At 31.5% G+C, this 24,875-nt stretch overlaps 2 protein-coding genes across 15 annotated transcripts; both read right to left on the reverse strand.

The window, feature by feature from the left end:
* Positions 1–1,632: 1,632 nt before the first annotated feature.
* Positions 1,633–6,456, reverse strand: LOC8276684 (protein indeterminate-domain 12). Its single transcript, XM_002520898.4, has 3 exons — positions 5,223–6,456; positions 4,735–5,131; positions 1,633–2,872 (listed from the first exon to the last, which is right to left on the reverse strand). Exons 1-3 carry the CDS (start codon positions 5,395–5,397, stop codon positions 2,044–2,046), a joined length of 1,401 nt encoding a protein of 466 aa, XP_002520944.2. The 5' UTR covers positions 5,398–6,456; the 3' UTR covers positions 1,633–2,043.
* A 6,836-nt stretch (positions 6,457–13,292) lies between these two features.
* LOC8276683 (heat stress transcription factor A-7a) lies at positions 13,293–22,108 on the reverse strand. 14 transcript variants are annotated; one of them, XM_025157685.2, is made up of 6 exons: positions 21,315–22,108; positions 19,454–20,601; positions 19,215–19,316; positions 18,170–18,220; positions 17,866–17,957; positions 13,293–17,065 (listed from the first exon to the last, which is right to left on the reverse strand). In XM_025157685.2, exons 1-2 carry the CDS (start codon positions 21,627–21,629, stop codon positions 19,834–19,836), a joined length of 1,083 nt encoding a protein of 360 aa, XP_025013453.1. In that variant the 5' UTR covers positions 21,630–22,108; the 3' UTR covers positions 13,293–17,065; positions 17,866–17,957; positions 18,170–18,220; positions 19,215–19,316; positions 19,454–19,833. The 14 variants fall into 14 exon arrangements, with proteins under 14 accessions (XP_025013453.1, XP_048233157.1, XP_048233169.1 ...); XM_048377200.1 differs by having other exon boundaries at positions 18,508–19,316; XM_048377212.1 differs by having other exon boundaries at positions 13,293–13,701; positions 16,979–17,065; positions 18,170–19,316.
* Positions 22,109–24,875: the final 2,767 nt, after the last annotated feature.

Genomic DNA, 24,875 nt, shown 5'->3' on the forward strand with positions numbered 1-24,875 from the left:
TTTCTTTTACTCCATATAAACATAAAACATAGAGTTAGTTTCAGAATATAATGACTTTAAGCTCAGGAGTCACCATGGAAATTGTGAATAGAGAAAAGAATTTTATATAATGCATATAACTGTATCTTGATAATATGGACAAGTCATTCTCATAATGAAATAAGCTGAAATTCAGATATTATATATGTTAATATGGTTTGATGAAAGGAATAAAATATACAAGAAAATGCCAGCTATATATCGTAATAAAGATAGAAAGCCCTGTTACAGCATTGATATTACATGTACATGAACCTTGCATAGATCAAATTTGCATGGAAAATTAACACATTAAAGAGCTTTATTTTACCCACCAAAGAATTAATGTTGTAAGGTTAATACGCTTTTTCTTTAGATGATTAAAGTTGTGATGTACAAAAAAAGAGCTGAACAAAAAAAAAAGGGTTTACTTTAGATCATTATAAGATAATAATGGTTTGAATAGGCCCATTACTAGTTGTCTTTTTGAGGTAGCCACACTTTGGCAATACTCCCAGTGAACAAGACAAAAGTTAAGAATTAGTAACAATAATAATAAACAAAAAGAGGAATTTCCTTTGCTTAAAAACACCCTTGTCAATTGTCATCAACCCTATTGCCAATTTGCAACATTGTCTTGTGAACCATAGCTGTCGAGATAAAGATGTGACATTACCTAAAGAATTTTCCACATCACATTACTAGAAAATATTAACACCCTTCAATCTACATGTATTTGTCTTTTAAATCCTGCATGTGACAGTTCAGAGGAATTACAAGTCTATCCTTTCACTGTGGTTATATATATAAAATTATAGGCAAACCAAATTAAGAATCAACACAGTCATGTACCAAAAAGAAAAAAAGAAACTATATATACGATATTTTGTGAGTATAATTGAATGGCGTGGATTAACATATCTATCAAACTTAACATTATTCTTTTGAGAGGGTAACAAGATTAGTAGATGGCTCACAAATAGAGAAATTAATCTCTTTTCTTAATTACCATCTTAAAAGACTAAATCTAGGATGGATGCAGCACAAAGATTATATATACCGGAATAATAATAAAAATGGTCATTTACTTTTATATTTAATTTTAATTTGATTACAAATTTTTTATTTGTTTTATTTCAGGGTTGTAATTTAGTCATTTTGCCAATAAAAGATTGTTGTATCATTCTTTTCTTATTGGTTGTTTTTGTCACGTGTCAATCTTTTATTTACGAGATCACTAAATTGAAACACAATTAAAATTGGATGACTAAAATAAACTAAATTACAAATTTGTGACTAAAATAAAACTAAATGCAAAGTTCAATGATCATTTATATCATTATCTCTATGTATTACCTTATCAAGATATTATTATTATTATTTACTAGAGAATTTAAACATTAGTAGCTATATGTAAGGTGTTAATATACACTTTTTAAAAAAAATATTATAACTGTAAATACTTTCTAATGTCATTTAAAATCTTCTATTATTACTTCTACCGGAAGATTTGTTGAATAATAGTTCAATATATCGACAATTGTTGTAAACTCTTTTATTTTCCAAGAAAAATGATTTCAGGATATAAAAGAATTTAGAAAAAAAGAGAGTAGATAGTATTAGAAAAGATATTGTTTTAGTTATCCTAGTTATACATACAATAAGAGTTTATAGATTTGCATTATGCATTGCCTCATTCATACAAATTTCTGGATCCGTCTCTTTCAAGATCTAATACTAATAATTGTTCGCAAAAGATCTAATAGTAATTAATTAAGTAATTAAAAGCAACAAACTCTTTTATGAGGGCCAACTAAACATATAATCTTAGGAGACAAATTCTAAAATTAAAAAGAAAATGTAATGAAGCATATAGAAAAAAGATGAAGGTGACACAACAAGAAGGTATCAGTTCTTTTAAGCCCTACTCGATTTTTTTTTTTTTCTCCAGGGGAAGACTGGAGCTGAAGGGGTACTTCTGTCATTCCTCATCTGGGCAGAATGCGGATTTACTATTTTGACCCTTCAGCAATCACCCCAAGTTTCTGAGGCCGCAGGTGGCTGACCAAATCCAAAACCATGAGGTTTCAACAGTGAGTGGTCTCTGTCACTGTTGTAATGCTGCATTCCTACTCCCCATGTGTACGTTAGCATCTCTCTCACATTCATGCTAACGCTAACTCCACCACTCCCATTCGCCACATTTCCACTACTATGATCACCAGTCAAACCAAGAAAGTCTCTAGTCAAACGGTCATTCTTCTGCCATGTGGCAAGATTGCCGCCCATGTAAGCTGCCTGCTGCTGCTGCTGACGCGCCGAATCAGCGGCTTGACTCACTGCTACCAACTCGCCAATGTCAAGCTGAGTCATCTGACTGTGACCCGCTGCAGTCTGAGTTGCACCCACCGTTGCAGCCTTTTGAAGCAGTGCAGTGGCTGACAAGTGGTGGGATGACGCTGACGTGGCTGCATGTGATAGGGTTTGGAAGGGTGATGAGGGTATCAAATTACCAGTAGCCTTATCAGTTGGTGGCAATGGCGGTGGTGATTCATGGAAGAGCGGAGGAAGGTGGAAATGATGAGTTTCAGGCTTAATTTGAACTGGGTTACTAGGGTTGTTGTTGCTGCTGCTGCTGTTGCTAGGGTTTTGATGATGATGAAGTGGAGGTGGTGGTGGGTCCCATGGGTTATGGGATATAGGGAGAGGGAAGAGAGAATGTGATGGTGGGTTTTGTTGAAGAAGAAGAGTTTGAGCAGTTGGATTTGTTGAAAGTAATTGATGAGCTGAAAGTCTTGCACTTTCTTCTGCTAATGCATCACAGAATGCCCTGTGTGTTATAAAGCTATCCTTCCTGCGTAGTAGTTTTAAAATTCCATGCACACATAAAAGACAAATGGATATTAGTAATCAAAACACAGTACCAATAGTTTCATTTAAAAAATGATTATATAGCCAAGAATAAGAGTGAACGAGAAATGAAAAATGATCTGACCCCATTCAGAGCTCAATTAATCGACCAACAAAGACAAAAAGAAAAAAAGAAAAATTCTAGTTTGATCATTACGTGAGAGAACATGAAAGGTATATAAATAGCATTTGATGATTCAATTTGCATAATATGTATTATGAATCTTGGTTAGTATCATACTTTCAGATAAGTTCAAATACAATTTTATTTTAATCTTGATTAGCAGCCAGCACTTAACTAGCTACTACTGAAAATTACTTGGTTCTTCTAGAGGCCAGAAAGGGAATTTGAAGATAGATAAACTAAAGGAAACCACAAAGAAAGAAAACAAGTTTGCTTAAGCAAAATTGATTTGATTAGCCTATAATAACTTCTTTTATAATAATAATTATTTTTTTCCTTTACTAGTTGATGTTCATAGAAAGAGAAGTGAGAGAGACAATGGGGGGTCATGCATGCGAGGATTGGATGAATTGATGATTGTCAAAAAGATAGAGAACACAAAAGTAGAATTATCTTTTTTGGTCAAAATTAAAGTAGACAGAGAAAGAGAGAGAGAGAGAGAGAGAGAGAGAGAGAGAGAGGGCAATGCAAAGCAATCGATTGATATCTATATATGCATGGAGAAATATATAGGATGATAAGGCTCAAAATTTCAAGAAATTGGCAAGTCTTTTGAAACTTGAGCTCATGCATTTATCAAAGATATGCAATTGAAAATCCACCACTAAAGTAAATCTTATATATAAGGATGAGAGCAAATCAGAATATCAGATATTTTTGCAGATATGATCAGTTCTATTCATCATGATGAAAGGGTCAGAGCCTTCAGTAGGTTCTGAAACTAAAATTATGGCATGCTACATGAGAAAAATTATCACGGGTTTTCTCAGCCATGAAACCCCCAAAAGCAATTAATTAGAGCTTTTCCCCTTCACTTTTTCTTGGACAAGCAGAAAATTTCATCATTATTTTTGAAGACTGCAGTCTACTCCATTACAAAGTACCAAAAGGGGTAAAATCAGTAGGGGGGGAGAAAAAAAGCAACTAAACATTTGAAGTTCAGCACAAATGTCTTTCACATTGTAACAAATTTATATATATATGGAGAGAGGATCATCGCAAGTATTTTCTGCTGAGCCATTCAAAGCAAGGACAAAGAATCAGAAAAGTAAATGTGTATTTAGATTAATAAAAGGACAAAAAATCAATATGAAAAACAAACTATTATGTTGATTGTTCCTTTATTTAATTTTCTATCTTTTTGTTGTATTCAAAATGTGTGATAACTTGGCAGGTTCAGATTTTCAGAAATATTGCTTTCAGTTACTCTTATAATGTCATCAGTAACAGACACTTGTATTAATGGTGGCCACTTCTATGCAACCTGCCAATACATTTAATCTTTCAGATATATTCCATGCAGAGCTTACTCACTCTTGTACAAAAAGAAAAACCCACCAAAACCAAAAATAAAAGAGATTGAAACAAAATACAAACACCATTTCAAAGACATGAGACTTCCTACTTTAAACAAAAGGCCAATATTTCCTGTGAATATCAATATCAGTCCAAAATGATGTAAATAATTAACTCCTGAAACATTAAAAACTAATAAAGGAAGTGAGCATTGGAAATTTCAGACAAACTTAATAAAGATAGAAAGACCAAAAAGAGCATTCAATTTATTTATTTTCCTTTTTGTATAGAAATTATTTTTAAAAAAGTTCCATGAAAAAATATACCTGGAGAAAAGGGTTCCACAGTCACATCTATACTCTCTAGTTCCACAGGTTTTAGAATGAGCCTTCCAATCAGATTGAACAGCATAGATCTTTGAGCATTTTTCACACTTCCATTTCTTTTCTCCATGTTTTCTGCAATAGTGTTTCTTGATACCTGTAAGGTCACCGAGAGCTCTTGAGGGATGATGGTGAACACATGATGGTTCAGGACAAACATAAGCTCTCTTCTTGATCTCTTTGCTGTTTCTTTGCTTCAATTTCCATGGAAGATTATGTCCTCTTCTGTGAAGTTGAAGATTCTGATCTCTTTGAAACCCTTTGTTACAGATCTCACACACAAATCTATTGGTAGCTAGTAGGGTCTTTGGAGATAATGCTACCACTTCAGCATCAGGGTCTGCAACAAGATCAAAACATGTAAAGAAAACTTGTAAATCTTGGAAAAAGAAGAAAAGAAAATACTGAATAGAGATAAATAGAACCTATACCTGGATTTCCCGGTAGGCTTCTTTTCTTCTTGATCTTTTGTTGCTGTTGCTGTTGAGGAGAAATAGTTGAAACAATTTGATTTAAGCCACAAAAATCTTGAACTACTCTATTGCCAGAAGAAACACTAGCATCTTCAGATAAAGAAGTTGAATTGGACATGGCTGCAGGGAACATGTCTGTGAAGAAGAAAACTCCAAGGCAAGAAAAACAAAGAAAACGGTGTTTTTGTTTTGTTTTGTTTGATATATCTTTCTATGCTTTTCTTTCAACCACTCTCCAAATGCTCACTTTGCACCTTTGAAGAAGAGAACAAGAAGTGAAGGACCAAGTGACTAAATACTCTATAATAAGGCCAGCCCAGAAATAGAGAATCCAAGCGTTTGGACACAACTAAACTAAAACAAAAACAAAGCTTTGTATATATGACCAGGTGGCAGTGAATTACAGACACAGAAAGGCATCATTCATTGGGTAGCAAAAGCGAAGCAAAATCTCGTGAAGAGATGATGATGATGATGATGATGATGGGTTATTCTCCAAGTCGCTTTCTATTTCTATGCCATGGATTGATTGTATGAGCAATACTGCAACCCAATTCAGATAGATATATCTTTTTTCAATCTCTCTCCTTCTTTGTTAATTACTATGACCAACTATAGGAGCTCACCATGCAATTCTCAGACATAGAAAGACCAGACAATAAGATTTAGTTTTTCTCTAAAACCTCTTCACTACCCAATAACCCTATCTTTTCCCTTGTTTCTATATATATATATATTTTATACATACAGAGAGATATCAAGAAAATGAAAGTGAAATTATATATGAGAGTAGCTGGGTCTTGTAGATAATAGTGTACAGAAGGGTTATGATTATAGTGGCAGACCAAGGAAGAGGGGTGGCAAATTAGTGATAACAAAATTTGAAAAATATATAAATAAAAAAAATATGAAAGAAAAGTATAAAGAAAGAAAGAAAAAAGTTAGCAAACCCAAAAATGATAACAATTCTACAAAGTAGAAAGAGAAAGAAGGAAGAAAGAAAGAAAGAATCCCAATTATCCTCAGTTGATTCATGGACAGTAGTTTTTCCAACTGTGTCTTATTAATTCTTTAATAATTGTTTTAATTGATTTTTTTTTTTTCCTTTGGTACGTGACGTTGGCACTTTCTGTCTTTTCCTTTGTTCCTGTTATAAAACACCCAAACCCTAAAAGGACCTTGATTTGAATGGAAATGATAATATTAAAAGGAGGGTACTTATGCTTGAAAGAAGGTTTAGAAGAAAGAATGATAAGCTTAAAAAAGAAAAGCTTTGAAGATATGGCAAAGGGCAAAGGGCAAAGGCAAAGAAGTTTAGATAGGCCTTCTCAATCTTTTCTATTACCCCACAACTACCATGATTGATCTATTGATTACCTTTCTCCTCCTATACTCTTTGTTTAAGCCACACATTATATTGCATTTATAAAGTACTGCTGTCATATTTTCGTTTTATTTATTAGAGATATTAACAGTATAAGTATTTATTTTACCACCCCCACCCCAAAATAAAGAAGAAAAAAAAATGTACATTGTTCATTTTGATAAAGAATATATATAAAAAAAAAAAGAATGTTTAACTGATTAATATGAACAAAGCTATAAATGCATAAATTATTTGATAATCAAAGTTTAATTGCTTTCTCCCATATGTTCTTTAAAATCTTTATTTTATTTCAATTATTGTTTAGTTTATGGAATCAAAATGAATTTCTTGTTTTCCATTATTTTGTTGAGGATTTTTCTCTCCTTTCTGTCTCTCTTTCTTTTGCAATTATTCTCTCACGTCCTAGCGTATGATGAAAGTGCTCAAGCAAACCCCACCAACAGAGAATTTGGAAGGTCTCTCCTTCTCTTTTCTTCATCTTTCTTTTTTAGCTTTTATTTATTCCAAACCCAAATCTAAAGCCATGAAGAGATATAAAATATTTACCTTGTTATCCCTTTCTTTAAACCCAAAAGAAAAAAGAAAGGGAAAGAAAACTCATACACCTCAAGTGTCTATAGATGTAATTGTGAGTAAAACACTAGAAATTCTCCATTTTTTCAGAGGAGCATGCGTGGCCTCAATATGGCGGCTCAAAGACAGAAACAGAAACCATGCAGAAAATAATCCATTAAGCCTCAGATAAATAGGACCCATATCTTACATAGAGACGAACGTTAGAAGAAAATAAATGGCAGTGATAATACTGTATAGTGTATACAGATCCTTTGGAATCCTATGTGTTCTCTTTTCATCCAAAAAAATCTTTTGAATCAGTTTGGCTTTCTGGGAGAGAATGATTCATGTTGCTTTTCTTTCGAGATAAGATGAGAATTGTGCTTCATTGATTCACCTTTAAGGCAAAAAAGCTAAGATGATGCAGAATATACACAATTCCTCAACTTGAGATAATCCCTCTATTTGATTATATATAAAAGGGTTAAACTTCTTTTAAGTTAGTAATTTTAATTCTAAAAATGACTTCAGTATTGCCCAGTATGATTTTCTAATAAAATAAAAAATAAAACATAAAGATTCAATGTGAACTTTATGACATTGTTTGCAATCAGATTATTAGTTGAAACCTAATAGTAAATGAGAGTTTGAAAGGAGCGGTAATGATAGTACTGAAAAGAAAGATTTGATTCATTTTATTAGTGGAACAGTTTGAGATGTACCTGCAGTAATAATAAATGGAAGTTTGAGATGTACCTGCAGCAGTAAATGGAGGGTATGTCCTCAGTAACAACTAGAATCATTCCATATCATTCTTTTCCTTTTTCTCTTCTACTTTAAACAGGAATAAGAGCAACGATTTTTATTGATTACTGTATCTGTGTGTTTATATATTCCATCCAGCAGTTGAATATTTATAAAAATTTAAAGATATTATTTTCCAATAATTGATAGCAATATATAATACATTTTACTCTTTGATGAGAATAATCTATTGATGTGACGTTTGTCCTAACGCTTATGGATACCAAATTTAATCTCAGATATTTGGTGTAATTGTGCAGCCTATATAACTAGAATTAGCTGTCATCTTTGAAATACCAAATGGATTAATAATTATATATATACATATATAGCTAATTAACATGTTAATTCTTCACTTCTCTTATTGAAAAATATTAGTATTATTTAAAAAATTAAGAAAAGAAATGTATATATATATATAATAATTGGGAGTAATAATTAATTTGTGTTTAGTGAGAGAGGGTATATTGATGAGTGGGAGAGGAAAAGAAGAGTGGGCCAATGATTTCTTTCACGGGTTCTTTCTATTACCAGATTCTCTCATGCAGTTTTTGGATTCTCTTCTCTCTAATTGGACAACAAAAGACATAATTGCATTCACCCTTCCATCTTCCTCTAATGTCCCTTCTTCTCCCTTTCTCTATGCGTCCACTCCTTGCTGCTCTCTTCTCTATCATCTCCACTGCTACCTGCTGCCTATTGCTCTATTTATGCTGAAGCTTCCTCTATATCTATTATGCATATATCTTTATATAATGCCAATGCCAACACCCTCATATATATATATATATACACACACCCATATACGACAATAAACGAACTCAATTAAAAGTTTTCAACAAACAGAACCCCTCTATCCACTGTATTCGTACATGCAATAACAAAGAAAACTAAATTACAACTATTCCCTAGCTACCCAAATCATTTCATTATCTTTCTTTCTATTTGAAGAAAATTTTATGAAGGTTGTTCAATTATTAAAAGGTTTTAGGTTTCATGTCTTTCTACTAAAATTATTAATTTTCTTTTTTAAAAAATGATTACATTGCATCACACCTAGGTGACCTGTGCATGGTCAACTAAGTAACATTCAAATAGGTTTAATTAATTAATTAATCAATCAATATCTAATGAAGTAGTCGAGTCTTTGAAATGTAGACCTTGCTTTCATTCAACAACAAATCAAGCCCAATTTTATTACACAATGATCATCTCAAACCTCCCTCTCTCTAATTACATAAAGGATTAATTTAGCCCTTGAATTTGGAGTCAATAAGCAATTCATTCAAATTTTAAATTTATCCTACAACTTACCAAAAGTGGGGTCAATTCATCCCATCAAATAATTTAACTCATAAAAGTATTTAATTGAGTCCTTCAACTATACCAAATATCAAATTCTATAGAATTATTTTTTAACTGAATTAAAATAAAAATATTTAATTTTATATATTTGGATCTTAATGTCTAATAAAAATTAACAATGACTAATTAAAATTATAACTTGTGATACTTTATTGTATTCTATAAAAATTAATTAGTATTATGTAAATTCTAAAAATAGTTCACCTCAAATGATTGGTTATTGGTTAAAACCATTTGATCATATATATGGTTTAATAATTTTAGAATTATTTAATTTAATATATCACAACAGATCTTTTGGCTTGGACTCCATTAGCTAGAAAATGCCATAACGCTGCCACAATTTCTACTATACTCATTCATGATGGGTTGTTTCCACTTGTCATCATGGGTTCCAATGAACATATAAGTGATTTTGAATATATTGTTTCAAAAATTTGTTCCTTGTAATATGATAACAGTAATTTCTTAGATCACCAGAATGATTTTACTTATATTCGATTGAAAATATGACTTGGCCTTGTCTCATTGTTTAGCCAGTTGGAAATCTTCTGTATAGATTTGCATTCGTCAATCGGGCTAATATAATTAAATTAATTTGATGAGTTTGATATACTTATTTTAATGGATTTTTTACTTAAATCCACTTTGTTTATGTATCAATAATATTTATACTTTTAAAAAAGATTTGCCAAGATCTTTTTTTAAGTTAGTTTTTTTATAAAAAATAGGCTAGTTTTTTTTGAATCATTTTCTCCCAACTTTTTCTTTTCCCTTCGTAGCTTTCTCTTATGATTTATATAATTTATTATAATTATCTTTCTCTTCCACATGCAAATTAAAGAATAAATTTCTCTATCATGAACTGTCCTATTATAAAAGTAATTTTTTAAAAAAATTATTATTGACATGCTATCTACCACCTCAATTCTTATAAAAGTATATAAAAGTAAAAGACATAGTCGGGATAGAAAGATTTAAAAAAAAATTTAAAATTGGCTACAAGATTAAAATTTATGCTACTTTAGCCAAGTATCATTCCACCAATCAACAAGCTTTGGCTTTCCTAAAAAAACTTGATATCTTTCACTTAAAAAAGAGTTTCTTATATATATGAGAAATGGGTGGTAAAAATTTTTACAATCAATTTTTTTATGTATATTTTTTATGATGAATATTTATAAAATAAAAATAAAAAATACTAAAAAATATAAAAATATAAATATAATTTCTTTAAAATTCGTAAATATAAATTTTTAAAAAGAACAATGTAGCATAAAATTTTCTAAAAGAAAAGGAAAAAATAAAGATTTCAGGTCCTCTCTGGGCTTGCTAAATTGACCGGCCACTGCGCTTTTGTGGTCAAGGCAATCAACTGTTAAGTCCTTGTCAGCACTCATGTATGACATATGGGCTGTATTTGAGACTAATCGAAGATCCAGCTGGTAATTAACCGGTCTGTCACTTGTCAGTTCCGGTTCTTTTTTTTTATCAATAATAATAAAGAAAATGAAAATCTTCTTTGCATGTGATAATTTTTTTTTCTATTTTATTTTAGCAAAATAAGGAGGCCCAGAAATCCACATAGATGGCAGGCCCATGTCATTACAGAAAGAGAATAGGCTGAATGAAGAGGACAATGTGGCAGTGGGCCCCATTCTCAAGGACTATGATGACCTCACGAGAAAGGTAACAAATTGGCTCTTTTAATCTTTGTTTGTAATTATTATTATTATTATTATTATTATTATTTCTTATTCTCCTTCCCATTCAATATTATTGTCGTTGTGGTCTATAACTTCACTCATGAAGAAAAATAAGGTCCATATTTTCTTACTGTCATTTTTTAACATTTGATAAATTTACTTCTCTTTGTCATAAATAAGAAAACAATCTATAGTCATTGCTAAATTAAATTGGTGGGTGAATATAAATCTTATTATAGCCTTTTCTCTGAAAAAAAAAGAAAATTCTGCTAAAGAGTTAGAAGAGATTATACATTTAAGATAAATTAAATTTTTATTATAAATAATTATTTGATAAAATCAGATTTTAACAAATTTTTTATTTTTAATAAAAGTTTGTAAACTTTTTTACCAAATTTTAATACGTTTTTAACTAAATTTATATAAATTTACATACTGTACTACTAATGAGATATATTAATTATATTTTTACTTGAGTTAAATAATGAGAAACCCTTTAGATAAACCTTTTATATATGATTTGTCTCGCAATGAATAGTTGGCGTGATGGAAAACAGGGTCTGAACCCGCGACTTCTGACATATAAAATAAAGAAAAAATTGACTATTTATATTTAGAAAGTGAAATTTTACTCTTTATTCTAATTTTGACACATCATATATTTTTATATATTTTATTAATTAATATCTATAGTTTTTAATTCATTTTATTTTCTAATAAACAGAAAAAAAAAAAGTAAAATATTAAGCCAACACCGACGCTGATACACGTGTGTTACTCTTCTAAGACAGGTTTGCTTCCTTATGCCCATTAAGCCAAACCCGTGCGTTTTTCAGTATTTTCCAATAAGAAAATATCGATCACGATCCATAGCCTATTCCAATTTGCAAATTCTCTTGTTATAATTATTCACTCGAGAATGTTATTTTCATTGTGATCCAATTTTATCTATAAATAATTTTTGATTATAAGTTCAAAATACAAAGCATTGACTAATATACAAAGGGCCGCTTTGCTTTAACTTTGAATCGAGCCTTATTATCGATCTCTGTTATATATATTTGATGTTCTTTTTTTAAATATGTTAAATAAGATATTGACATTCATAAATTTATAAATGAATTTGAATGCTCGAATTTGAGATATGATAGGAAGAAAATTCCTTATTATACTTATAAAAGTCAATCATATTAAGCTTGATGGAGAAAATAGCTAGGCATAAATCACAAAGCACAAGCTCAAACTATATATGGTAACAGAAAATGTTTGTTTAGACATGATATTTAAGTGTCCATTTTAGAAAACGTTATACATTTCCAAGTATTTGAAGAGTCAATGGAATGGGTCCTAGACTATAAGGCAACCTCACTATGAACCCCGTGAATTGGACAAAATTGTGTTTTTCCCTTCCAAACATTTGGGTCAATCCATTACCAAAGATGAAACACCACATCAATTTTTTTTTTATTTTTATTTATTTATTGTTTTTGACTTGTTCTGTTTTGGTGACTGCAAGTCACGGATGAGAAGAGAGCAGGACCATCAATCCAGAGGATGTGGAATAGTAACAAACAAGTAATGATAACAACATTATTATTATTATTTTTTGACTCTTTTTGGCTACTTGCCTTTGCCTCCTTTCTTTGCTGGTCCTCTCGTACTGTTGAGTCCGCGACGACTGCCTAATTAAAATTACAAATACTCAATTTTCCAAATTCTCGAGCTATATTTTCTAGCAGTGTTTCATTTTCTACCCACACCTTTTTCCACTTCATGCAGCTTCATGGAAATTGTACTGCTGTACCGGACAGGCATGAATAACTTGATCAAAATTTCAAATTCCAAGCCAAACTATGGAAAAATGTGAGACCCCTTTGACTCTTATAACCCTATTTCATCTGTTAGTCCGGTTTCAGGATTTCACTTTCTAGGAGTCAAAGCTCGACTGTGACAATGAGGAGCAGATGCTAACGGCGTGGAGGAGTATACTTGTTGTGTATCCCAACCATGAATAGGCTCATGGACATGGGCAATGCAGACGCGCCCACAAGCAGGATACGAGGAAAAACAGTCGAGGCAGTAATAAAGTTCAATTGGTTTCCCATCAAACAGGAATTCAAGCAAGAATACAAGCATTTCATCATTCCAAGTTTGTTACCCTAGGCACATGAAACTGTCTAAACCCACAACTTGAATAAGGACAATCCATCATAACCAGACAAGAAATTCCAATCTCAATCATTATTTTCACACTGTTTACATATCAATGAATAGCTGATATTGACCTCCTTGAGGGTAGAGAGTGATGTGTGCAGAGACCAACCTGAGATGGTGCCTGGTACCTAATATCTCACAACTCATAAATCCTGTTAATCAACTAGACTGGAGCATATTAGTTTAGAGGTTTCTGATAGCAGTCACATGCCACACCCTAAGTAATGAATGGAGCACACTTGCACAGAACAGTTTTTCACCTTGGCCAGAAACATTACTGCAGTAAGCGGCAGCTCCACACAGCTTGTTAACTTGCAATATTTGGAGAGGAAATGATGTTGAATCATTTTCCTTTCAGGCACTAATTGATGTTAAGTTCAAAGTACATCTGTGAAATCCAAAAGTTCTGTATGCCCAAATGAAGACAACCATAAGTAGCCAATTCGGAGACAATTGCTAAGTTCTGAATTCTTTAAAGACTTCCCGCAATCCATATATGATAACTTTTAAAGTCTTGAACTTTAGGGTTAAGCTCGGTATTACCTTTCCATAGACACAAGTTTTCATTGCGTTCTGTCATATCTCATGATGCTCGAGTAGTAAGGTCAAATACACAGTTTCAACTTTAAACTTTTACTTATTTAATTTCTGACCCCTTTTAACTTCTATTTTGATAATAGAGTCCGATCACAACTACCAAATTGATTATCTTCATGCCTAAGGATACTAGATTACCTAGTATAAAAGATTTAAAAATCATCACAAACCTCCCTTTTCTTTTCTATTGTCTTTCACCTTTGTACATGTCTCCAAATAAGCAATTTCAATCTGAGTCACTATGCAATAACCAAATGCAGTTCTAGCCACTCTCTGAGGCATCCTTGGACATTACTGCATTTCTTACTCAACCGTATTTTAAGACCATTCACTTTCTGTCAAGAGCTGCTTCCCGAAAGACCCTCTAAAATTGTATCTATCTACAGTTAAATGCACAATCTAAATGTTGTTTTCCATCAAGAGAATTCTGTTAATGGCCTCTACAATTTCCACACACAACTTGTAAAAATCACCAAAAGAAGTTGGGTTCTTTTCCTGCTCACTTGCACACATACTAGGACACTAAAAAAGAGAAGATAGAGGGTGAAAATAATCTTTGATGAACATCAAGTTAAAAAGATAAATAAACAGCTAAAACAGTCAACAGATATTTTCAAACATAATTTACATAAATTAGGGAGTAATTTAGAGACAAGCAAATGATGCATGCGACAACTGAGGTTGCACCAACAAGATTGTAACACCCAGACCTTTACGGCAACACCAAGCAATGGTCCGTCAAATATATTGATACATAATTCAATCAGAGGAAGAAAAAAGAAAGGAATACAATTATGTAATTATAACAAAAATCAAATAATATCGAGAAAGGTCGTACATCATCAATCAAAACATCCTACCCCTAATAACAAAAAACTAACTATATTTACTTCACCCACTTAATTATATGTTTAAGCCAAAATTCATACTACTCCAACTCAACCATCCTGGTAGATTAACAATTTCCTGTTTGATTGCAAATTTTTCTCTTCTTGCTTTTGCTGAATTTCAGAATTTTATGGACTAAATAGTGTTCCTCTAATTCTTGCCAGAATATAATATGCATCAAAGGGATATTATAATCAATTCATAAAACAAATATTATATCGCAAGCATTTGTTTGTCATACAGTAGCGGGAAACCTTATTTTTGTAAGTCATATAATAAGCTGTAAATTCCCTATTCATCCAATAAAAAATCTCAAGTCCAGTCCTAAACTCAAGTTCATAGAAACCTAAATATCATTTATTGTTTCTACTGCTTAACCACAGTCATAGATTCACTTAAATGAGAAGATAAAAAGTTAGAACAAGTATGCTACTTCTTTGTTAACCATGCTTCCTCCTTGTTGACAAGTTCATGTCTTATTTCAATTAAAAGTTAAAATCTTTTTTGTTACAATTGTTCACGAATGACACAGGCGCTTGATTTGACCATAATTGTCATGTACTCAATAGTGTGTCTCATATTCAAATGTATTGTCATGTAATCAACAACAATAATAGTGCACCTCATATTCAAATGTTATCATACACTGACAATAATAGTGCATTTCAAATTCAAATATTATGATACATCGACTATTATTAGGCGTCTTACAAGAGAATCCAAAGGGTATTTACAGCCTCCAAGTAAGTGTGTTTCCTTATTTCTTTCCAGTTATGGGATAACAGATCCTTTATTACAACACTAATTCATAGAATAACATTATCTTAATATTAACTCATAATCGCAAGCTTAAATAAAGCAAGAACGTCAAGAAATTGTTGCAGAGAGCTAGAGAAATTGAAATTGTATAAATGCAAACAAACAAAACATGTTTCCTACTTTAACCTACTTTAAAAGAAATAACATAAATCAGCTGAAAGGTTCAGACAGCTAAATCATCTACAACTTTCATACAGAGCAATCAGCAGTCAGGTTTGATTGAATGGAGTACCTTTATCTCATAATTCAGCATTACAAAGAAAATTTGAAACACGAATGTAGCTAATTCAAGTTCACAATCTAACTGTGGTTAAAAGTAGAATATTAATGAGGTTTAGCAGGAATACATTGTGGAAGATCATTGATTGATTGATTAATTAGTAGAACAATCGAGACTGGATGCCAAGCCATTATTGCGAGATTGTGAGTTAGTCCTTAGGAGATAAGACTTAGAGAGCATAGCTCCTAGATGGCTTTGCCTGCATTAACACAGCTCATATGGAAGATAGAAATGGAGGACTGCATACTGCTGTCAGCATAAAGAGGCAACATTCAAAGAATGGGTGCATTTAGGAAGACAAATTCGCATTTTTGTAAACACTCAAGACTGTGCTCAGGACAGAGGGCTGGCCAGAAGTTGGAGGGTATTTGATAGTCTATTACAGAATTAGTTCCTAGTCAAGATGTTTAGACATATTTGGTTTTTTGCAATTTTGGGTTTTGGTTTTATCATTGTCCCATTTAGGTATTGGCACGTCATATTGCAGTCTTATGATTCAGCTGCTTCTGTTTTGTTGGACGTACTCTTTAAATAAAGCCTGCATCACACTATCATCCCCCCTACCGAACCCCCCTTTTCCTCCTCCCAAAGGGAAAGAGAGACGAAGAGAACAACAAACCACAGAAGGCACCCTCCTCTCATAGGAACTCTTTGACTAGATTCAGAGATATATGTGGCATCCCAAGGAGAAACAGAGAGTAGAAAGACTATAAGGACAAGCCTTCTTTAGAACGAAAATATTATAACCACTCAACCAGCACTCATTTGACATGCGAGATGCTCAAGATGGACATAAGGACAACTTAAATAGGGTACAATTTCGTTCTGGCAATTTTATAGAACAATAGGATCAAACCTATGTTTGTTTTCTGACGCTCTTATACACACTAGATTGCAGAGAATGCAGATTTGACCTGGTGGATGAAAAGGTTCGTATGCATATTGGGAGCTCCTCTAAGAAGTCACATGCGAAACACCCTCCCTAGGGTTTGAAGCACATTGTGCAACAAAAGGGTACTTGTAACTAATAACAACCAAAAGGTAGGAAGGTTAATATTCCAAAATTAATTTCAGCTTTGACATGACCAAGTTCACTCACCATAGCTGGAAGACAAGGAAGCTGAACATATTCCTGGAATGCTACAATACAATAGGTAGGTAACGTACTGGTGGCATCCCTAGAATTCTGCAAGTCCAACATAACCAAGAGAAGAGTAAATCAAACAACTACAATATTACTTCAAAACAACTAATTTCATTATTCTACAGCATCTCTGGACACACTTTTTTTGAAGGGCAACTTTAGAAAATATGATTTCTTACTTCCATACAAGAAACAACACTACTACACTTCGTTTCCTAAAAGAACAAGCCAAATGTTTCAAAAACCCTCTTTTTCGGCTAGGTATATAACTAACGCTACTAAATACGGCTGCTCTTTTGCATATAAAATTCACCCACAATCAACTCATGAATATGAACCAATATGCCTAAGAATGTAGTCACTTTAAAAATCAAGTCATCCTAGCATATGCTTAATAAGGACAAATTAGCATTTGACTCCTGTAATTCTTATTCATTTTAGACTCGATTCTTTTATGTATTTTAGTTGCTGCAAATTATTACTTTCAATTATAATAATGCACCTAATGTTTTTCTTTTTTAATTCATCCTTTTGGTATGCAACAAGTGTATTTTTTTTATTTATGGCAAAACTTGTGGACTTTCCGAGACTTAATTAAAATAAATTAGTATATTCTATCTTCATCTTTTTTACTCTCACAGCACAAATAAAAAGACTTGAACTTGAGATTTCTCGCCATCGCCATCATAGTAAATACTTTTACCATCATAAATAGTACTTATATGGACCTACTTCTGCCTCGTTTAATATTTTTCATTTTAATCCGTTGGATTAAATAAAATAGTTTTTACTCCATTATATGATAGTGAAGTCATCGTATCTAGCTTAGATAAAGTGCAGACCTGGCAGTTGAGCTCAGCCGGACCCAAAAAGATCTTGGACCTTGGGCCATCCCTTGCAAGATTTTTATTTTTAAAGTTCTTTAGCCTCGGACCTTCAAAACTTAAATGAATTTTTATCAGCTTCTTAACTAAATTTGGATAATTTTCTAAATAAATTTTAACTGCCATGTCAAACCTCACTCCTAAGGCACTATTGCAGTTACTTCATTTTATTCTTTTACCCTATGATGAGAGAACTTTTTGTAATCAAGAATAATCACTAACAAAGTATAAATAAATTTATTAAAAATAAAAAACAACATACCAATTCAGCTTCTGAAATCATCTCTGTAAGATTTCCATTTCAAACTCCAATCTGAAAACAAATAATAAAAAGATAAAAGTCAATCTAAAAAACTCCTCAAGGGATCTTATTTTCTTAAAATGACCACCAAGTCCTTTTCTTTCAGGTACAAGTATCTAAGTCTAAAAATCTTCATGGGCTTTCAAACCAGAAAATATATCTAAGCAATAACATGCACAATAATGATATTTTTTCTTGAAAAGCTGTGTTTAGTCCTTTTTCTTTTTCCATTATTTTCCAGGTATATGGTCTGTCTTTAATTAAAATAACAACCAAACAGAGCTTTCAGGTAATACCACCTGATAAACGGTTTTGCTGCATTTGCCCCTGACACTAATTTTTACATTCCTCTACTCAGCTGGGGCCTCATTTATATAAGCTATTTTCTGACTGAAAAATAAGAGTTGGTCAAGAAACTGTCACAGTCTATAGGTGTTGCAGAACACCTCCGAGATCATAAATCAAAATCTGGAGGATTTCATGTGAGATCTGGACCCTTTTTCTTTTGGCAATCTTTGGCGCTAGCAGTTACAAGTGTTCAATCCTGAAAAGACTAGTGGTGATTACAGGACCATAAATTCTTGAAAATCTATATGTGCACAACATTAGTAGAGTGAGTCTTCACTACTGACAATCTTTACAAAACTCATAATTGCAGATGCATGTGAAGAAGGAAAAGAGCACACTGAATGGATCCTGCTGCTCAATAGGCACCTTTCAATATGATTTTTTGTTGATACCATAAGTCTACAACAAACTCGAGCAAAGGAAATTTGTTGGGTTATGGTACCAAACTACTTAAATACATTACCAGCAAAGAGCCCCACGGCCACGACGAAAATGACAGATGAAAAGTGATTTCGACTTGACATGATAAAAATCTACATTGCAAATATGCAACATCAAGAAACCGATCACCGACCAAGGAATTGGCTTTTTAAGAAGGAGACATTGCAAGAGAAAAGGAAAAAGAAGAAGATATTATGGAACCATCACAGTTAACTACCAAAACGATACTTGTCGTAAAGGAACATCTAATTGATTGTGTGGCTGTTCTTGAAACTTTGCAGCAACATCTTGTCCAATTTCAACACAGCTTCTGGACAATCTACAAATTCATTCGAGGCCAAAAATAAAATATTACCCAGGGGGTAGTTAACCAATGAAATAAATGCACAGAACAACATCATGAGTGATCAGTGGAGGAAACAAAACCAATAAATGGCGAAAAGGGGTAATAAAAACCTCGAGACAAATCATGAAAGGGACAACCAGATTCTTTTCCAAGCAGTACTGCTGCAACCTAATCAAGATTAGACAAAGATTAACCAAGTGGGGAAATGGAGAGTAAGATTAAAATACACATGGGTTAGAGACACCGGTAACAAAGATATTTTCCACGGGTAGTACACTTCTTGGTTATTCCCCTATTTCCTGCCAACCACCAAGAAATCATCAAGGTGAAAACTGTGGCCTGATGGCATCTTGAAAGAGACCTAATTGCACAAAAATCAGAGCGTTAACTAACAAAACGACCGTGGAATTTTAGAAAGCCTTCTACCAAATGATCATTTCGCAATGATCCTCGATGACGCTGACGATGAGGATGAACCACATTCATTTCTTTACTTAGGACTTGATGAACTTAAATAACATAATCTATCAGCTAATACATTGACATCTCCATTTTGGCCTCCTGTGGTACTCTCGCTTAACAGTTCTTCCCAAAAGCCGTCATCAAGTTCTCTATCTCCACTTTCTAGTGCCTCTACATCATCATCTTCTTCTTCTTCTTGCCCTCTTCTTGCTCTACCATATCCTTGCATTTCCAATGCCAGTGCTTCTAGCTCCGAAACTCCAAACCCATAATCTCCAATCTCTAGAGGTTCTGCTTTAATGTTGTTTAAACTATGACTGGTACCACCATTACTAGGCCCTTGAGCAATAGGCCTTCTTCTTTTTTTGGTCATTGCTTCTTCAAGTTCTTTTCTTTTATCTTTCTGTTGTGCTAATTGCTGTAAAAACGCTGGATTTTGCACTGCTCTAGCCAAGAATTGCATCATTTGCTGCTGTTTAAGTTCTGTCCCTTGCAGCCTTTGTTCCATATTCTGAATATAAGCTCTAGTATTCTGTTGTTGCTGCCTAAGCTTCACTAGCTCCATCATTAAAACTTGCTTGTCACGCTTTAAACGGTCGACTTCTCTGTCTAACCCAAATCTTCCAACTTCAACACAAGCACCAAGAGCTTCTTGTTGCTGCTGTCGTTGTTGATGATGAGGTAGAGGTTGTGAAGGTGCTTTTCTTCTCTTGATGTTTTTTAATTGATGCTTTTGTCCTCTTAAAAACCCTTCATTAGCAAATTCCCATCTATCAGGATCTATCTTCTTGAAACCCTGCAGATAATGATTGGAAATTTATCAATTATCAGGTTATATTAATATAACTAATCTGCAAGATTTGCATCTATAATAACTGGATTAATATATATATATATATATATATATATATATATATAATTAATTTGTAAATCTGTTTGCTGATTCATCAATACATATATAATAGTATTATTTCTGCCTTTTTTTGGCACTAATCCATATACCGCAAAAGACCCCACATGGCCACACCAAGAACCATTGGAAAAATAAAATAACATTTTACAAGAAGAAACAAGATCAAGATGAATGATAAAAGAATAAAAAAATGGATGAATCATCCGCTCTGCAACGAGGAGTTAAAACAGAGAGAGAGAGAATTCTTATCGAAGTTGCATGAACATTCCAGAACCTCATAGAACAATCTTCACGTTCCAGAACCTCATAGAACAATCTATTTTCCTGGTGATTTATTTAATACACACTTGTCCCTCTTCCTTTTAAAGCATTAAAAAAAATTGAATTAAATATAATTTCTTTTTAACAAAGCCAAGATTATGAATACCCTATAATCAAGAACCGAGAAGAGCAAAAGGGAGACTCATATAACGAAGAATTAAAACAAATCCTTTAATTTCAAAGCCAGATTAAAATGAAATAAAAAGAAAAAAAGGCTGAAATTAGGAGGCTGAGAATTTAAAGAATTGTATTGGATTATAGCATAGAGTACTTACATAAGTATTAAGCTGCCTGACAAAACTGGAGAAGTTATTGTGCTTGAAGTATCTAGGCAAAAGACCAGTGGAGAAAGCATGAGGATCCCAAACAACAAAGCTAATACCACCAGCACTCCAAGAAACTACGTGATTAGTAATTGGGTCATCCACCATCTCAAAAGTCTTTGTCAAGAATGGCGGTGGCCCTGTATCATGTAGCCCTTCCATTGGCTGTGGTGGTATCTGCATTTGTGCTAGTGGTGGCTCATCTCCGGATTGTGATGAGCTTAATCCTGCGTACTCCTCTTTCACTGTGAAATATGGATTCATCATTTCAGTCGATGGATTACCAATTTTAGTTTTCTTGCTTCTTGAATGTATTAGTCAGAGAAACAGAGCATGACGCCAGTTCAAGATTCTCGAAACAAACAAGGTAAGTAAGATTCTTGAAAACTATTAAAGAAAGATTTTGAACAAAAGAGGAAATGTTTATTTGCTGAAACTGGAAAAAGAATAGAAGAAGAAATAGTTATAGTGCAGAAGGACAGAGGACACTGGTACTTCAAGTTTAAAAAAGAAAAAGAAAAGAGAGTGGAACTTGAGAATTTTTAAAGCTGAAATTAAAAGAGGTGAGTGATTTTGGTGAAAATAAATGACAAAATGGATAAAATATTTTTTTTTCTTTTTTCGGTTTTCGAATTTAGACAAGGGATTTTCATTTTTCTTTTTTCTTCCCCTGTTTTTCCTGTTGGAAGAAGGTTGCTTAAACCATGACAAAGTTGATAGTGTAATACCCATATAGGAAGGAGTAAAGCGAGAGATGTTAACTCTTTAAATAGAAGCATCGATATTATTATAAAAATCAAGATTAGAAAGTTCTAGAGTTCTTGGTTGTGGTTTTCCATTTTTCTTTTATATTCTCTAATACTATATTATATTATATAGTACTATTTAGTTTAATTTAATTTAATTTTTTCTGTGTTTTATAATTGGGAAAATATTGGCAAACGGTAGTGAGAGAGTGAGAGTGGATTAGGAAACTTCTGGAAGAATAGAACTTCCGAAGGGGTATAGATGGTATGAGGTATGGTGGAGGTATGGTGCGGGGGCCATTCATATCTTCAAATGGTAATAAGTAAATAAACTTAAAAAGAAAGTATTTTATTATATCAATGCTTCTTGTCTTTATTTTAATGTTTAAACTATGGTTTCTTTAATTATATGGATAAATAATTATGTTTAATATAGTCTCTCTTGCCTTATATTTGAATAACGCATAATGATAAAGAATGAAAAGATTAAGTATTGGAAATGAAAAAAAATTAAATTGACACAGAAAATAAGGATAAATTATATAAAGTAATAGCAATTTTTTTATCAATAACAAAAATATTATGTTGCCATTCTGTTTCTAAACATCATTTTGTACTTCTGCTAATAAATGTAGGTTTATAATTCTTTAGTTTATACTGTAATTTTTTAAATGAATATATTTTTATTATCAAAAGAAAATGATTGTATTTTTTTTTTTTTCATTCACTTTTTTTCTCCTTATTCAGCACGCACCAGGAAGGAAAATAAAAAAGTCTAAATTTAATTTATATATTTATTTCTCAGCATGAATTGATATATTCAAATTTAAGATGATAGTCATATTTATAACTTATTTTTTTAATTTAAAATTAAAAATAAAATTCTATTGATCTTCTCATATCCAAGTTGAATATGATATATATATTTAATTTGATATTGAATTACTAAGAAAAATTATATTCAAATTGAATATAATAGATTATATAGTATAATTTTGATAATTAAATTTTAGTATTTAATAAAAATCATAAACTTTCAATAGAAATTTAATTGTTCAATTTTAAATAAAAAATATAAACTATAAATATGACCTATTATAATTCAACCCTCTTTCTTTGCCTCCCTCTCAAAAGTTTTCAAATAAAAAAGTAACTGTTTTACTTTTACCGTGTAAAGTGGTGTAAAAAAGAAACTAAAACAAAAGAAGAAAACATATAAGCTTATTTTTCTTCATAATTCGCTCAGGAAAGAAAAGAGAGGAAAACTGATTTTTAAGATATAAATAATTATTTCTCTTTTTTAAACAAAACTGAATAGATAACTAAAAAAATACACTGATTTTCTTTTTATTAAATTTATTTTCACAAAATAAAAATAGATAGAAAAGGAAAATAGAAAAAGAGACAGAAAGTTAGGCCATCTGCTCTGTAAATAAAGAAAAACGTTAAATCATAATAGTCAGCTTAGATATTTATTGTCAACTCTTAATTAAATAAATAAAAAAATATTAATAACATCTAACATTTAAAATAGCCATCAAAGTTTTTAAGTTTTCCCTTTCTCATTTAACTATAAGTTTAAGTGTTTTGATTGGTGAATAATTGACCCCACTAAATAATGAGTTAACCGCGTCGTAAATCATTGATATTGTGAGCCACAGTTTCAAGTATCAACTAATTCACACTTGGTTCGTTGGTAGGGAGCACTAGAGACGAGATAAAAGAAAAAAAGAAATTCACTCTTGTACAACCAATTTCATACTCTTAGCTTACGGTGATAATTTCTTAGTTGAAATTTATCAAAAAATTATACAAAATATAAAATTAATAAAATATCTTAATATTATAAAATATATATAGATAATCTGATGTAAAATTTATTTAAAATTTTTATATATTTTACTATAATTTAATTTAGCTATAATTAATTACATACAAATTTTATCGATTTTAATCAAACACAGTGTAAATTAATTTTCGATTTATCTAAAATACAAAACTTTTAAATTTTTCAAAAAAAATTAAAAAATTTATAAATTTTAAATAAACATAATGTACATTATATGTTTTTTAACTCGTAAATTATATTATTTAAATGTGTTATAATTTTTACTAGTAAAATATTTCTCCAATATGTGAGCATTTACTTTTTTTGGACACTTAATTCTTTTATACAAATTTTCAATATTTTATTATTTTTAAGATAATATGATGATATAATATGAATTCTATTTAACATTTTATAATTTTTTTTTAAAAAGAAATTAGTACGTGAAAATAAATAAATTAAAGTATCTATTTAAAATACTAAGATATCGATCTTCTCAATATTTGTCTACTGGAGTAACTTTCACATCCTTAATATATTCTAAAATTATTACTAACATATAAAAATTAATTTGTTAAGCTTTTGTATCCTTAATGTATTCTTAAATTATTATCGACTTTTATACACTTATTTAAATATATTTATAAATTCATTATATGATTATTATATCTAGTTCTTTTATTTTATAATGACTTGAAAAATATGTTCAATGAATAAACCTTAAGAATCAATATTATAATATCATGTATATATGATCAGAAATTATTGTTAAACATATTAACTCAGTTTTATAATTAAGAATTAAATATTTATTATATTAATAAAAAAGTACACATTTAGTGTTTTAACTTTTTTTATGTTTTCTATTTTAGTGTTTAAACTAGTATTTTGTCAATTAAGTATCTAAACCTCGTAAAAGGTTTCAATATAGAGCCATCG

The sequence above is a fragment of the Ricinus communis genome, chromosome 1 (genome assembly GCF_019578655.1).
Source record: "Ricinus communis isolate WT05 ecotype wild-type chromosome 1, ASM1957865v1, whole genome shotgun sequence".
Taxonomy (NCBI): Eukaryota; Viridiplantae; Streptophyta; class Magnoliopsida; order Malpighiales; family Euphorbiaceae; genus Ricinus; species Ricinus communis.